Raw genomic sequence first — 15,308 nt, forward strand, 5'->3', positions numbered from 1 at the left:
GATTCCACCAGCCCCCTAAACTGGGGAGGGGCCAGGGTTCTGCAGTGACCCCCCAGGGGGCTTCCCAAGCCCTAGGCCCCGTGCGGTGGTTTCCTTTCGTCCCTGACACCCATCTTTCATTCTGAGAGTGACACGTATAAGTAACTAGTCATTCAAACCTAGGAGTTCACAGGTATTATTTAAGACAAAACGGAGGGCTTTTAAAGAAAACCAGTAAGTGAAGAACACACAGGACAAAAATCAGGACGATGCCACGCAGGTGACAGAGGGCCGGTGACGCCAGGTTCATCCGGCCGCTGCTGATTTGAATGAATTGCCAACTCTGTGGCCGGCTCTATTAGGGGATTTTAATCCCCAGTTAATTGGGCTGCATCCCTGGAAGGCCTCAGGCCCATGCTAGCCATGCTTTCATTCCCCCCACAATGGGTCAGGGCCACCTGTGGTCACTGTAGCGATGACCTTGCTATCAAGGTCATCCGCATGGCTGCTGTGGACCAAGGGCTGGGCTGTGCCCAGTGGCCTGAGGGCCTCACAGCTGCCTGTCCCCCTCCTGCTGCTGAGGAAACGGAGGCCAGAGGTCTCACCCCCTCCCCAGACCAGAGGCCAGGCAGACAATCTGCCCTGAGACACCCCCCGCCCTTCCGTATGAACTTGGAGACACACAGGTGGGCTTGCCTTGGTTTTCCACTGGGGGTGGCATCTGAGGCCCCCTAACCTGAATAGTTGGAAGCAGAGGGAGGACTCCGTTTCCCCTAACACTCTCTCACACGGCAAGAAGGACCTCTCTGATGTAAAGAGATGTGTGGTGGGGACCCCCAAGACCACGGGTTGGGAGCCACTGGGGGGTGGGGGGAGGGCCGTTGGGCTGTCAGGATGAGTGGGTGGCAGTGGGCCCAGCCGTGTTTTGAGGATCCTGGAGCACACTCCCCAAATAGCACAGGAGTGCTGGCGGGGTAACGTAGGATGACGTGGTCCCTGCCTGGAGCATCCACGGGGCTCACCCGACGGTGGACGGGGTGCGGGAAATAGAAGACTCAGGCAGCAAGGTTCAGCCCCTCCTGGCAGAGAAGCAGCAATGTCAGCACGGAAGGTCCAGCGAGGGGGCGACAGGAGGTGGGAGGCTGTGGGCCCTTCTGCGCCACAGCAAGTTCGGGCAAGAGCCCTCGTGTTACGGGTCACTTCCTTGAATAGTCTCCAGGCGGTTTCGAGTTTCTCTCGTAATAAGGATCAAGATGGTGGGCAGTGGAGGGCTGGTCTGGCACCTCCGTCAGGTTTCTCTGGCCTTCTGCACACCTGTCCTGTGCCTGTGTCCCTCTTGGTCACAACATGGCTGCCCCACCTCCAATATCACCTCCACTTTCCAGGCAGGAGGAAGGGGAAGGAGACAGAGGCCAGCGGAGGCTGCCCCTCTTTGAATGTGCTTTCCCAGAAGGCCTGCCCACACCTCTGCTTGCATCTGGCCCCCCCGTCTGCAGAGGGGCGGGGAAATGGGCACATTGTCACTGCCGCAAAGGTGGGACAGTGGGTTAGGGAACTAGCTGGCCCTTGAGGTCCTGGGGACCCCATCACAGATGAATCGGTTTTGTCCTGCACTCGGGAGCTTCCTTCCCCGAACAAATAGCAGTCAAGCACCTACAAGGTGCCCCCGTGCTCCTGACCCTGGAGATGCTGGTATGAACACAGTGGCCAAACCCTGGCCCTCACAGCCCTTACCTTCCAGAGGGGGCATTGCACCCAGGAGGGGACACAGCTATAGGGCTTGTCATGGGGGTGCACCGGCCCTCTGACAGGGAAAGGCCGGTGCACCCCCATGACACCTTGCTGAGTCACCCTGAAGGCCTGGTGCCCCGTCTGCACCTCCACGCACAGGCAGGAGGGACGTCCCAGAGCCCAGGGCGGTGCCTTCCCCTGGGAGGGGCCTCTTGGCAGGAGCGAGGGATTTTCCCAGGAAAGCCTGCATTCCAGGAGCTGGGAGCTGGCGGGGAGAGGTACCCACACCTCACCACAGGGCGCCCCCACTTCATCAGGACATTCCCCGGGCGTGTGTGGTCACCGTTCAGTCGCCCGCAGATATGGACAGCTACAGAGTTACTGGCCCGAAATTTACAATAAGAGCTTCCTGGGAGATGCCCGTCGCTGTGGCCTCCCTCTGGGGTGAAGCAGCCATAGCCCTTCCAAGCTGCAATCAGAGGCACACAGCATGGCTCAGTGCCCCTCCAGGGCTGTCCTGGGAGCCTCGAGGGGCCGTTCTGTCAGGGGTGGGCCGCCCTGCACAGCCTCAGCGGGAGTGACATGCCCAGGACCCTGGACACACAGAGGGTGCAGTGCAGTCGGGCTCGGGTGACAGCCCTGCACAACTGCCCTCCATTCAGTGTCCCCTCAGGACTGGGATTTGCAGGCATCCTCACCGTTAGGACAGGACAGAGTGAGGACAAGGTCTTCCAGGGCGAGTCAGGGCCTTGGGGGATAAGGAAGACGAGCCCAGGCAGACACACGGCTCCACACAGAACAGACTTGTCAGCCTAGCCTAGCCCGGCCTCTCAAGCGACCGCCAGTCCAAGTTTTAGGGAATGTTCTGGTCCCACAGTGGTTTGGGCAAGATGAGGGTCTCGTTCCCAGGGACAAGCCGAAGGGTGTGGGTGGCTCCTGGCGAGGTTGGGAGAAGGGACCCCATCCATCTGTCCCAGCCAGGCCTGCAGCGTTGCCAGTGGGACCAGACCATCCCACGCCCCACCCACCTCTTGCAATAGCATGGAGAACGTCACTGCTTCCACTCAGGGTCATCCAGGCTGGGGGGAAGCCCCCCCTGTAGTCAGCCTGCCGTCACACAAGCCAGGCAGCTTCTGGGGTTGCAGCGACCCTAAGTCGTGTCGGGGACAGTGGGCAAGACGTCACGATGCCCCATAGCGAGTGGCAGAACCTTGCCCTCCAAGCTTGGTAGGCACACCTGGAAAAATCCCAGTTCACGTGCTGGGTGACCTGGCCTGGTGGCGCAACCTCTCTGAACATGTCTCCTCTTCTACGAAACAGAACCTAGCCACTCATTCATCTGTGAAGTGAGCACCCATAAAGCCCATGGCATTTGGTGGGTGACAAGAAACACCCATCTTGGTTTTGCAGCGGAAGTACTCCTGGGTGGGGGGACAGCTGGGCCCAGGGAGCCGGGGTAGGTTCCGATGGGCCCAAGGGGACCCAGCCAAGAGCATCCCCTCCTCCCTCCGCAGATCGCAGTGACCTTCGCCATCGTCCTCGGCGTCATCATCTACAGAATCTCTACGGCCGCCGCCTTAGCCATGAACTCCTCCCCCTCCGTGCGGTCCAACATCCGGGTCACTGTCACGGCCACGGCGGTCATCATCAACTTGGTGGTCATCATCCTCCTGGACGAGGTGTACGGCTGCATAGCCAGGTGGCTCACCAAGATCGGTGAGTGCCCTGGCTGAGCCCTGGAGCCAGGCGGCCCCAGGTCGCCTCCCTCCGGCTGTGGGGCCTTGGGCTGGTCACTCACCCTCTCTGAGCCTCACTGCTGTGACAGCTGAGGGAAGTGGTCAGCCTGGCCCGGGGCAGTGGCTCAGCGGCGCATGTCTCACTCCTTCTAGAGGTTCCAAAGACGGAGAAGAGCTTCGAGGAGAGGCTGATCTTCAAGGCTTTCCTGCTGAAGTTCGTGAATTCCTACACCCCCATCTTTTACGTGGCGTTCTTCAAAGGCCGGTAGGGGCTTCTTCGGTGACTGAAACACACTGCTTTTCCACAGTCCAGTAGAAGGCTCCCCTCCCTCATCTCTCTTCAGGTGGGAGGCACCTGGGCCCAGGGCAGAGCAGTCAGTGTGGCTCCCACTGCCACCGAGTTTGGGGGGAGAGGCCTGGCTCCCGCTGGGCCCCCAGGGAGCAGGGTCCCCTGGGAAGCAGGGACCCTAGACGTTGGGGACGCCAGGCAGCAGGGACCCTGGGAAGCAGGAACCCTAGACATCGGGGAGCCCAGGGAATAAGGACCCTGGGAAGCAGGGACCCCAGGGAACAGGGACCCCAAGCAGCAGGGACCCGGGAAGCAGGGACCCTAGACATTGAGGACCTCAGGGAACAGAACCCTGGGAAGCAGGGATCCCAGGCAGCAAGCTCCAGGGGTTCCCACAGTGCGGGGGATGAGGGCTGCAGGAGAAGATACAGGAAGGGCAGCCGCTGGTGTTCCAGGCTGGTGGGGGGGTGAACCCCATGCCCTGACCCTCTGGAGCCGTCCTGGGTTTATCGGGGCCTGTGGCCCACCCACCAAGACTCCCCACCACCCCTCCGCCTAGAGGCTGGCAGGGCTGATCCCAGAACCCCTTCCGAAGTCACCTTCCTTGGCATGATGTGATTTATAAGTACCACTCCACCCTGGGGTCCTGGAGCTGGGCCGAGGTGCCCAGGCCCCGCTGAGAACACCCACATCGGAGCAGGCTCTCAGAGGCCCCCTACTCCCTCATCCCACAGGAGGCTGAGAGGCGGCCTCAGGGACCACCCGCACCCCAGCCGGTCCACAGCCTCCAGCGTGGTTCCGTGACCCTGCCACGGCGGGTGGCGCCCTCTGCCCTTAGGCTGCTGTACCTTCTTCCCTTCCTGGGCTCCTCCCCTCTATCTGCCCTTCAGCCTCTTGGTTTCCCGCTGAAGCTGTGTTTTCTTACCCACCTGTTGGTTTGGGGATCACATGAGCGTTCGACCGCCAGAAAACCCCTGTGGCTGATTCTTAGTCGGTGACGTGGGCGGAGGGAAAAGCCTGTGAGACACGGGAGGCTCTGACCTGGGGAATCATGACACGGCCCAGTCCCCACCTGGGGGTCCCCCCGAGCCCGCTCTCCCCTCTCTGAATGACCCCCAATTGTTGCAGGTTTGTCGGACGCCCAGGCGACTACGTGTACATTTTCCGTTCTTTCCGGATGGAAGAGGTAACGAGATCGTACGCGCTGCTCCGCTTTCTTGGTTCCGTCCTCACAGCAAACCTGACGGTTCCCTGCCCTGAGAGACCCCTGCTCTGTTCTCCAGCTGCAGGGATGGGGCTTCGATCTCCTTTGGCCTGTCCATATAGGATTACCCTAAAAGGAGAACATCTCTTCAGGGTCATGGAAGCCAAAAAGTTACACCCGCTTTTTTTTTTTTTTTTTTTCTTTTTCTGTAAGACCTTGAATGTTTTTCTCTTTGGTTAAGATGAATTAGTGAGGAAAAAACAGGACTCAGCTATGCTTCTTTTACTTTAACATTGAAATGCCCACCTCTCTCCCCGCCCAGCGGAATGCTGGTGACCTTGGGCTTCTGCTCAGCGATTCCGGCCACTCCAGGTCTGGTGAGTCGTCCAGCTGCCTTCTGCCGCTGAGTCCTGGCCCCCAGACTTGCTCCGTCAGCTCCGTCAGACCAAGCCAGGCTTCAGGTCTCAGGGAAACCAGTCCAAATTTCCAACTTCCAGAATAGTTCAGCATATCGGGAAAGAAGGCTCTTTTTTTATCAGGGTCTTCTTGATAAAGATTCTGTGAAACAGGGTGGGGAGGATTGGGGTGGGCATCAGGTACAGGGTCATCTGGCTGCCTGGGGCACAGTCTAGAAGTTCAACCACCTAAATGCCGGCCCCTGAACATCCCAAGACATAGGCCTCATCCGCAGTAAGGGATGTTTGTGAGAAGCCCACGACGTGCTCCCCCGCCATACAACACGTCATTTACATGGATGACACCCTGTTAAGCTCTTTAATGATTGGAGAAGTTGAGGAAATGCTTTGTGGAGTAGAATAAAGCGGAGGACGTCTTTTTTTTTTTTTAATGAGATTGATGGCTGTCCCAGATAAATTCTTTGGTAATGGTATATAAAGTTTTGCTCAGGACTCAGAGAGGAGTGAGCTGTGCCCCAGAGTGTCACCCAGTGTCCCTTGAGTTCCCTTCACTTGGACAAGTTAAGCTTCTGACGGCCTGCCCGGCCCCCGGTACAAACCCACAGGGCATTAGGCTCCCTCACCCCGCGGCTGCCCAGCTGCACGGCCCTAGCCTGCGTGGCCCTGCGGCAGGAGCAGCCCTGAGACCCAGCCCCGCCGCTGCCTACTCCCTGGCAGTGTGCTCCGCTCTGAGCCTTGCTGCAGCCCCGAGAGCCTGTTGGCCAGGTTGTACTAGCTTCCCGGAGCTGCTGTAACAAGATACCGCAGACCAGGTCGCTTAAAACAGCAGAGATTTATTCTCTTATGGGTCCAGAGGCCAGAAGTCCAAACTCAAGGTGTCCGCAGGGCTACGCTCGCTCCGAAAGTTCTAGGGAGGGTTCCTCCAGGCCTCTCTCCCAGCTCTGGCGGCCGCGGGCGATCCTTGGCCTCACCCTGCTCATCGATGGGCCTCTCCAATCTCTGCCTCGTCTTCACGGGGCCTCCTCCCCTCAGTGTGCCTGTGTGTTTCCTCCTCTTATCAGGACACCGGCAATCGGAGCAGGGTCCACCCTATGCCAGCGTGACCTCATCTTAACTCGGTCACATCTGCAAAGACGCTATTTCCAAATAAGGTTCCATTCCAAGGTTCCGGGGGCTCGATGTGGAGCCCGTCGCGAGGAGGGCCGACCCCAGTCGCTGGGAGCTGGGGCCGTCTCTCCCGATAGGCAGGGCGGGGGGGGGGGGGGGGGGCTGACGCCGTTCTCTGTGCGCAGTGCGCCCCGGGGGGCTGCCTGATGGAGCTGTGTATCCAGCTAAGCATCATCATGCTGGGGAAGCAGCTGATCCAGAACAACCTGTTTGAGATCGGCATCCCGTGAGTAGCGTCGGCTTCAGGTCACGGCGGAGCAAGGGGGAGATCGGGGCCTCGGGGCGCTCGGGAGGCTCTTGCGGTAGTCTGGGTGACAGGTGATGCAGGGCCTGGACCAGGCTGGGGGCACCGGAAACAGGGAGGTGGTGAGGACACGGGAGGAAGACGGGCAGTAGCCACCCCTAGGGGACGAGGCCAGGGACGAGGCCAGGACGACCCCTGCTCCCAACTGGCTGAGGACGCAGGGTACCCACAGGCGGCCCCAAACCCACGTGCCAGCCTCCGTGGTCCAAGGCAGTCACGTCTGCTTGGGGATGGACAGACCCCTGACACCTGAGGGACCCTCCCTGGCCTCCGTTTCCTCATGTCACAAACAGAGCAGTGAGGCTTGCCCCCTGCCCCTGGGGAAAACGGCCAAGGAAATCATCAACAGAGGGGTCATCACCAAGATGTTCGTTCAGGATTGAGAACGCTCGATGGCTCAGAGAATTGGAAAAACAGCTTGGAGGTGCCAGACCCCCGAGCCCACCTTCCTGGAAACCTAACCGAGGTGACGTCATGTGTCTTTCAGGAAAATGAAGAAGTTCATCCGTTATCTGAGGCTGAAGCACCAGAGCCCCTCTGACCACGACGAGTACGTAAAGAAGAAGCAGCGGTACGAGGTGGATTACACGCTGGAACCCTTCGCGGGCCTCACCCCGGAGTACATGGAGATGAGTGAGTGACGGGAGAATCCTGTCCTGGGAGATGGGGCAGGACGGAAAAGGGCCAGCTGGCCGCCTGGGGCTCGCTGCGGTCCCTGCACGGAGCGGGACACACCCAGGACTCAGCCATGTCACCTGCAGCTGGGCCGCTGGATGGGAGGATGCCCAGAGGCGGCACATGACTCCCAGGAGTGGGGCGAGAGAGAGAGGGGACAGGCCAGGTGTGGCCTGCGCGGCAGCCACCTGGAGCCTCCCTGACCCCACCTCCGACCTCTCCCTCCACTTGGGCCACGCTGGCCTCCTTGCTGTTACCCAAACTCACAGAGGTCACTCCTGCCGAGGGGCCTTTGCGCTGGCTGTGCCCTGCCCGGAACGCTTTCCCCTGGTATGAGCGTCACTCCCTCTCTCCCTTCCTCCAGGGCTCTGCTCAGAATGTCCCCCACCAGAGGGGTCTTCCCCACCACAGGGTTTAAAAGGCGCAGCCCCTCCCCCTGCTCTCTGGTTCTCACCACAGCTGATATCTTTAGTCCCCAACCCTTTCTCATTCCTCCACCATCTGCCTCTCCTGTAGAATCAAAGCTCCATGAAAGCAGGTCTTTTTTCTTCACTGCTGTACCCCCTGCCCCTAGCACAGGTCCAGCTATACAGTGGGTGCTCAATATGTGCTCCCTGAATGAATGGATGAGTGAAAGCTGAGACTCACGCAGAGGGGTCCCTGTGTCGTGCCCCCTAACCACCATGGACAGCTTATCTTAAATGCTGGGGGACTTCCCTGGTGGTCCAGTGGTTAAGACTCTGGGCTTCCACAGCCGGGGCCCCAGGTTTGATCCCTGGCCGGGGAACTAAGATCCCTCAAGCCTTGCAGTGCAGCAAAAAAAAAAAAAAGTTAATGCTGGTTCCCGGGCCCAATCCTGGTCTTCGCGGAGTGGGACCCGGGACTCTGCGTTTCAACAGGCACCTGGGCAAACCAGCCAGGGACTGGTCTGCAGGGTGGGCTGGTCAGGGGTGGGGTGGCCTTGGGTTTCAGGAGCAGTTCTGTTTAATTGTACCGCGGGCACCTCCCTCCCTGTTGGCAGAGTTGGTCCCAGTAAGTCACTCCCAGCTTCCCGGACGCCGGTGCCATAACACTCTGAGACTTAAGACAAGGAGATGGTGTGGTGTCTGGGTGACATCCTCTGTTTTGTCCCGGAATCAAATCCAGGCTGAACCGGAGGCAGACGGGCAGCTCCCTGCCCTGTGGGTGCCGCCTCCCCAGGCCTGCCCTCTGCCCGGCTGTTTATGTTCATCGTGGGGCCTGGGAGGAGGGTCTCCACTGCCTGACCCCGTGGGCGGATGGACACCGAGAACAGCAGCCTATGATCTGCTGAGAGACTGCAGTCGGTCATTTCCCCAGATTTTCATTTTTTTTTTAAGTTTACTATTATTTATTTATTTTTTTTGGTTGCATTGGGTCTTCATTGCTGCACGCAGGCTTTCTCTAGTTGCAGCGAGCGGGTGCTTCTCTTGTTGTGGAACACCGGCTCCAGACGTGCGGGCTTCAGTAGTTGCAGCGCGTGGGCTTAGTAGTTGTGGCGCACGGGCTTAGCTGCTCTGCGGCATGTGGGATCTTCCCGGACCAGGGCTCGAACCCATGTCCCCTGCATTGGCAGGCGGATTCTTAACCGCTGTGCCACCAGGGAAGTCCCCAGATTTTAACTTTTATGGTGGCTGGAGAGCCCTGGGTCCTCTGGGGTTTAGTGAAATGAAATTCCTGGGGGAGGCCCCTCCTGCCCACCCAAGGAGCAGCCACCCTGTGCCTGGCAGTCTCCTCCAGGCCGACTCGGGCTGGGATGGGGTAGGTGGAAGAAAAGGCCCGGTGGGCGTGACCCACCCGTGCCTCCTGCTGCCCTCCCCACTGCTGTCCCTGCAAGGGGAGGCAGTGTCACTCGGGAGTCGGGGAACCTGCAGCCTCGGGGCTCAGCAGCCCCCTGGCCCCGACGCCGAGCTTATCCAGTGGCCTCCATCCCGTCCATCATCTCCAGAGCCTTCAGGCAAGGCCAGCATCCGCAGAAGCATCCCGCGGAGCCCCCGTGGGGCACGTGAGGGGCCAGGGACGTGACTCTGGGACGAGGGATCACACAGAGCCTCCACGCACCCTGCCGCGCTAACAATGGTCACGCTCAGCCCGCTGGGCCCGGGGCCGCGTTCTGCCGGCTTCCCTGTTTCCCACCTGGCACCGAGCGCCCTTGGGCGACATCCGGCTGTGCAGTTCCTGAGCCAGCTTCCTCCACTCACTTCCATTCAGCACCCTCTCCCCGACCTGCCCCGCCGGCCCACGATGAGCAGAAGGAGGGACAGTGAGGGAGGGAGGCAGAGGGGCGAGATTGTCCAGACAGTGGGCGGCGGTCCCTGACCGGCTCCCCGGGGCCCGAAGGAGGGGGGCGCTGGGGGCTGTTGGAGACGCAGTGATGCTCGCGGGCCCGCCAGGTCCTAGGAAGCACTAGGGCACCGTCCCGGCCCGCACACGGGGTGACTGAGGCTGGGCCTTTGTGCTCATGGGTACCTTTTCCCCGTTAACTGGTGATTTTTTAAGATCAGACATATGATAAGTGAGTACATGGCCTTTATTCAAGAGACAAGACTCAGGTCCAGAGCAAAACTTGGAACCTTGCCCACAGCTGCCTCCCGGCCTGGGCGTGTCCGAGATCCCCTCTTACACATGGGAGGCAGGGCCCCGTCCGACCCGGGGGCGTGGGGCGGGGGTCCTGCCATCCCGGAGCAGGGACAGTGCACGCTGACCGCCGCCCCCTCCTCTCTGCAGTCATCCAGTTCGGCTTTGTCACCCTGTTCGTTGCGTCCTTCCCGCTGGCGCCGCTCTTTGCGTTGCTGAACAACATCATTGAGATACGCCTGGACGCCAAGAAGTTCATCACCGAGCTCCGAAGACCCGTGGCCGTCAGAGCCAAGGACATCGGTGAGTGCCCTGGGCACTGGGGTTGGAGGACATACTGGGCTTGGGGAACGGATGCTGCTCCCCGGAAGCCAGAGGCAGAGCTAGCAAAGTGGGGTCCCGGGCTCCTCACTGTGCCTGCCCTGGGGACAGGGTCAGAGATGGGGCGGGGGGTGAGGATGCAGGGCCTCCAGGCCCCTCTCCACCCCACCCCGAGCTGCTAACTCCTGAGATGTGTGGGCCGCGGAGAACACTTGGGAAAGAGCTCGTGTCTCGGATATCAGAGCTGCTCCCCGGTGTGCTGCTCCAGGAGGCCCACAAGGTACATTCCCTCTGATGGCCCTCAGCACCCCTGCCCCTCCCCGGCTGTCTGCGTGGCCCCAGAGCACAGAGCCAGACCAGCTAATAGCAGCTGCTCAGCAGTGCCTTCCTACAGAGTGTATCGTTTAGTCATTTAACATTCACAGAAGAGTAAAGGAAAGAGGGAGCCCCCTCCCAGCAATGAAAGAAGAGCATCGTGTCACCTGCCTGTCGGGTCAGGGCCGAGAGCAGCCTGGGCTTTTTAACCCCGAGTCGCTAAGGGGCTCCTCATCCGTGTGGAAGAGGGGCTTGGGGTTGGGGGACGTTTAACACCAGCATAAGGACTAACTTTCGAATAGTCAAAGGTGTTGAAAGTGGAACCGACATCCTTGTGGAGTGGTGAGCTCCCCGTCACCAGAGGCATTTAAGCATATGTGGGTGCCCGTCTGTCCAGGAGTGGGGGGATCTAGCAGGCAGGGCTCAGAGCCCCATGCACGCCTTGGCCACAGCTGGCCCGCACCAGCAAGGACGATGCTCGTCGTATCTTAAAGGGAATCAGCTTAATCCGGGACCCAATTTTCAGGGTGAAAACAAAAAAGTCTTTATTGGGATTTTATCTTGAAATGAGATGGAAAATTACAAAATATATTCGTTTTATCTCCTATTGAACACAATTTTAGTTACAACAGCACCTGTGCTAGTTCTGTGCTGGTTCCTAGAACAAACAAGATTGAATTGTGTGTTAGGGATGTTATCTGTCATTTTACCAAAATAAGGTTTGCACACCAGCGAGATAGATCTTTGGGTTGGGCTTTTTTTTTTTAAAATAAATTTATTTATTTTTATTTATTTTTTGCTACATTGGGTCTTCGTTGCTGCGCACGGGCTTTCTCTAGGTGTGGCGAGCGGGGGCTACTCTTCGTTGCGGTGCATGGGTCTCTCATCGTGGTGGCTTTTCTCGTTGCAGAGCACGGGCTCTAGGTGCGCAGGCTCAGTAGTTGTGGCACATGGGCCCTAGAGCGCAGGCTCAGTAGTTGTGGCGCACGGGCTTAGTTGCTCCGCGGCATGTGGGATCTTCCCGGACCGGGGCTCGAACCCGTGTGCCCTGCATTGGCAGGCAGATCCTTAACCACTGCGCCACCAGAGAAGTCTGGGTTGGGCTTTTGTAGCCCAAATATAATCTTGCAAAAATGCAAGATTATGCTTCATCACTCCTTCCAAAACCTTCTCTCGCCCTTGGCATTGGGTCGCCCTTGTTGAAAACGCCCCGAGGCCATTGCATCCCCAGCCAGGGGCTCCTCGGCCCGTGCTGGGCCCCATGGTGCGGCCCTCACCCACTGATGATGCCAGGCCCACTGATTCTCCACCATCCACCCCCGCCCCCCGAGAAGCCTGGAGTCCGGCTTTACACGGTGCAGCCTCTCAGGTTGAACCGGATGAAATTACCATTTTCACGATTCAGACGTGCTCAGATATCGGTGATTTCACCTGGTTCACATTTGTGCTCCGGGCTCCGTGATGTGACCTGCCGGCCCCAGGCTTAGAGAGGGTCCAGGCACGCTCGCTGTTCTACCAGGAGGGACGTCTAAGCCCAGCTGCAGTACAGAGGTCATCGCCCTGTGTTTTGACACTTTAGTCTCTCCTTTCTATCTGGACGACCCAGACAATCAGCAAAGACCCGGCAAAGAGATGTACTCCCTCCTAGACTTCGTTTATGATTTTAAAAGATTTTAAGGCCCCAGAACTCACTGGCCCTGTGAAGTCCCTTCTGGCCCCCAGGGTCCCTGATTCTGCCTCATCTGTGGCCTTGGAGCGAGCCTTCGCCCCTCACACCACACCCCTACGTAGCCGGGAGGGCCGTGGCCACAGGGCCGGGGGGGTTTGCTGCTGCACTGAGACAGAGCCCGGCTCACGTTCCCATGAATGGCCGGAGAGTAAACGTTTTTGTCTCTGTGGACTGAGGTGATGTGCAGAATTCTCACCGAAAGGCTAAGTTTCTCACGCTTTTTTCACTCACACTTGAAAATGCAAGAGCTATTCTTTGCTCGTGGGTCATCCAACAACACCAGCCATGCACTGATTTGGGCCACAGGCCGGGTTTGCAAATCCCCGCCTCGAGATCAAAGTGACGTGGAACCCAGGGCTCTCGGAAGCGTACCCCGCCCTGCTCTGAGGACGACCCCCGAGAGCTGTGCCTGGCATTGGACTTTCTCTGGGGCTTTCAGCTGTCGAGTCCCCCCAGGATCCTCGTGAGGAAGCTGGGGCAAATCCTCAGTCCCATTTTCCAGATAGGGAGACTGAGGCCAGGTGGTTAGTGGAGCTGAGCTGGAAGCGGAGCGCTCAAGCCCTCGGCCCCTCCCGGCACACCTCCGTGAGCTGCACGCCTGAGGCCTGCATGGGGCAGATGGTCATCCCGCCAGGCACTCCCTGGACAGTCCTTGGGAATTCTGAGCCCGGGCCCAGTGGCCGTGAAGAAAAGAGCGTCGCCTCCCGCCACTTGTCGCTTACAAAGGCCCGATTCTCAGGCGCCCGGAGGCCCCAGGCGTGTCCACGGTGGCCAGAGTTTGCTTTGGCATCTGTGCCTGGCAGAGCCATGGCCATGTCCTGTAGCAGCACCAAGAGCCTGCAGCCCCCCAGGGTGGAAGGGAGCACCAGGGCGCCACGCTGCCACCGGCCCTCCGCAGCCCTGGTGGGTGTTGTCGTTCCCACCACGAGCAGGGCTTGGATCACATCCTCAGGGTTTCTGATCGCGGCTCCTCGATTATTCCCAGTCCTTACAGACTGGCTGCTCCCTTCCTGGTTCCTGCCTGGTCAGCTGGAGCATAATCTGGGTTTGTTTATGGCCTCCTCCACGGTAACCTTTCCTTGAAGAGGCTTTTGTATTCCTCCTGTGGTCCGTGCAGGGCCCTGAGGGGACAGAGGGCCCCAGTGGCCCCCATGACCTGCACCCACGGCGCCAGGGGTGTCTGGAGGAAGCTCTGCCACAAAGCGCAGGCGCCGCGACCGCCCTGCTTGGCCCTGGGGGGGGGGGGGGGGGGGGCGTGGCGAGTGGCTGCAGTGACCCAGCCGCGTGCGCACGTGGGAACCGGCTCCAGCACCGCAGTCCCTGCTGGTCTGGACCTTTGACTCCCAGCATGCTTCCTGCCCTCATCCTCATTCTTCAGAGCCTTCCGAGTGAGGAACTCTGCCTGAGCTCAGCTCCCGGGTGCTGAGAGTCGACAGGCGCGTCTAAACACCTCCCTGACGTGCGCTTGGAAACGGGGCTTAGAGTCTCCTGGGACAGCAGTGATGCCTTGAAGAAGGCCGATGGAAATGAGGCATCTCCCCCCGCGAGATTTTCATAAGCGAAGCCAAGATTTGTCCCAGACAGCATCAGCCCCTTGTACCTCGAGGTCGTCAGAGCAACGATTCTTATCCTGGAGTGCAGAATGTGTGTCGGAATAGCTTGGAGGGTCAAGGCTGCAGAAGAGGCTCATCCTGCGGGCCGGAGCGGCGTCCGGGTTCTGCACTTTTGCAACAGGAGCCCACGGTTCTGGGGTGGGGATCGCACAGAGGACCGTCGGCCCGGACATAAAGGCACTGCAGGACCTGGAAGCCCGGCTCAGCCCCGGGCCGTGGAAAGCCCTCGCTGGCCCACCCGTCTCCCACCTCGGCAGCCCCGTTTTCTGTTGTCACCTGTCTCAGCCCGTTGGGCCGCTGCCTGGGCCGCCGCAGACTCGTTTCCTCCTGCTGTGCTCAGGAGCCGCCCCCCCCCCCGAGGCAGCCCCCTGCCCGGAAACCTCAACTTGCCCGGCTCATCGGCACCCCGGCCCCCCACTCGGAGTTCTCAAGCTCAGAGCCCTCGGGGCCAGGCGGGGCCGCAAGAAGGAGTGGACGAAACATATACAGCAGGCGTGCTTGTTCCCGTGAAACACCCAACCCTCGGGGTTTTTTTGTCTCCCCACTTTAGTCAGGTGTGGGTTTGGTTAAATGTCTCTCTAAGCGACTGGTGGTGATAAAGGGAGTTGCCTTGGTACAGAGAGACCTGCAGTGCATTGTGTGGCCTGAAGGAGGCACCACTGCCAGCCACGGCCAACTGTTGTCATGGAGATGCCAGCCCGATGCTGACCCAGAGCTGAGGCTCCTTTAGAAGTAGCAAGTTTCGCTTTTTAAAAATACGTCATCCCGGTCTGTAAACATCCATCAACATTTTTTTTTTCTATTTGCATTGTATCTTTCTTTTTAACATCTTTATTGGAGTATAATTGCTTTACAATGGTGTGTTAGTTTCTGCTGTATAACAAAGTGAATCAGTTATACATACACATATGTTCCCATATCTCTTTCCTCTTGCGTCTCCCTCCCTCCCACCCTCCAGATCCCACCCCTCCAGGTGGTCACAAAGCACCGAGCTGATCTCCCTGTGCTACGCGGCTGCTTCCCACTAGCTATCTATTTTACGTTTGGTAGTGTATATATGTCCATGCCACTCACTTTGTCACAGCTTACCCTTCCCCCTCCCCATATCCTCAAGTCCATTCTCTAGTAGGTCTGTGTCTTTATTCCCATCTTACCCCTAGGTTCCTCATGACCCTTTTTTTTTTCCCGTAGATTCCATATATATGTGTCAGCATACGGTATTTGTTTTTCTCTT

At 59.0% G+C, this 15,308-nt stretch overlaps 1 protein-coding gene across 7 annotated transcripts in view; it reads left to right on the forward strand.

Moving 5' to 3' along the window:
- ANO1 (anoctamin 1) overlaps positions 1-15,308 on the forward strand; it is a 161,205-nt gene that overhangs the window by 133,858 nt on the left and 12,039 nt on the right. For all 7 annotated transcript variants that reach the window (XM_032638810.1, XM_032638811.1, XM_032638812.1 and 4 more), the window contains 6 exons: positions 3,225-3,426; positions 3,600-3,711; positions 4,864-4,921; positions 6,648-6,748; positions 7,314-7,459; positions 10,247-10,399. In XM_032638810.1, coding sequence (XP_032494701.1) covers positions 3,225-3,426; positions 3,600-3,711; positions 4,864-4,921; positions 6,648-6,748; positions 7,314-7,459; positions 10,247-10,399 — 772 coding nt within the window. The remainder of the gene's footprint in view (positions 1-3,224; positions 3,427-3,599; positions 3,712-4,863; positions 4,922-6,647; positions 6,749-7,313; positions 7,460-10,246; positions 10,400-15,308) is intronic.

The sequence above is a fragment of the Phocoena sinus genome, chromosome 8, assembly GCF_008692025.1.
Source record: "Phocoena sinus isolate mPhoSin1 chromosome 8, mPhoSin1.pri, whole genome shotgun sequence".
NCBI lineage: Eukaryota > Metazoa > Chordata > Mammalia > Artiodactyla > Phocoenidae > Phocoena > Phocoena sinus.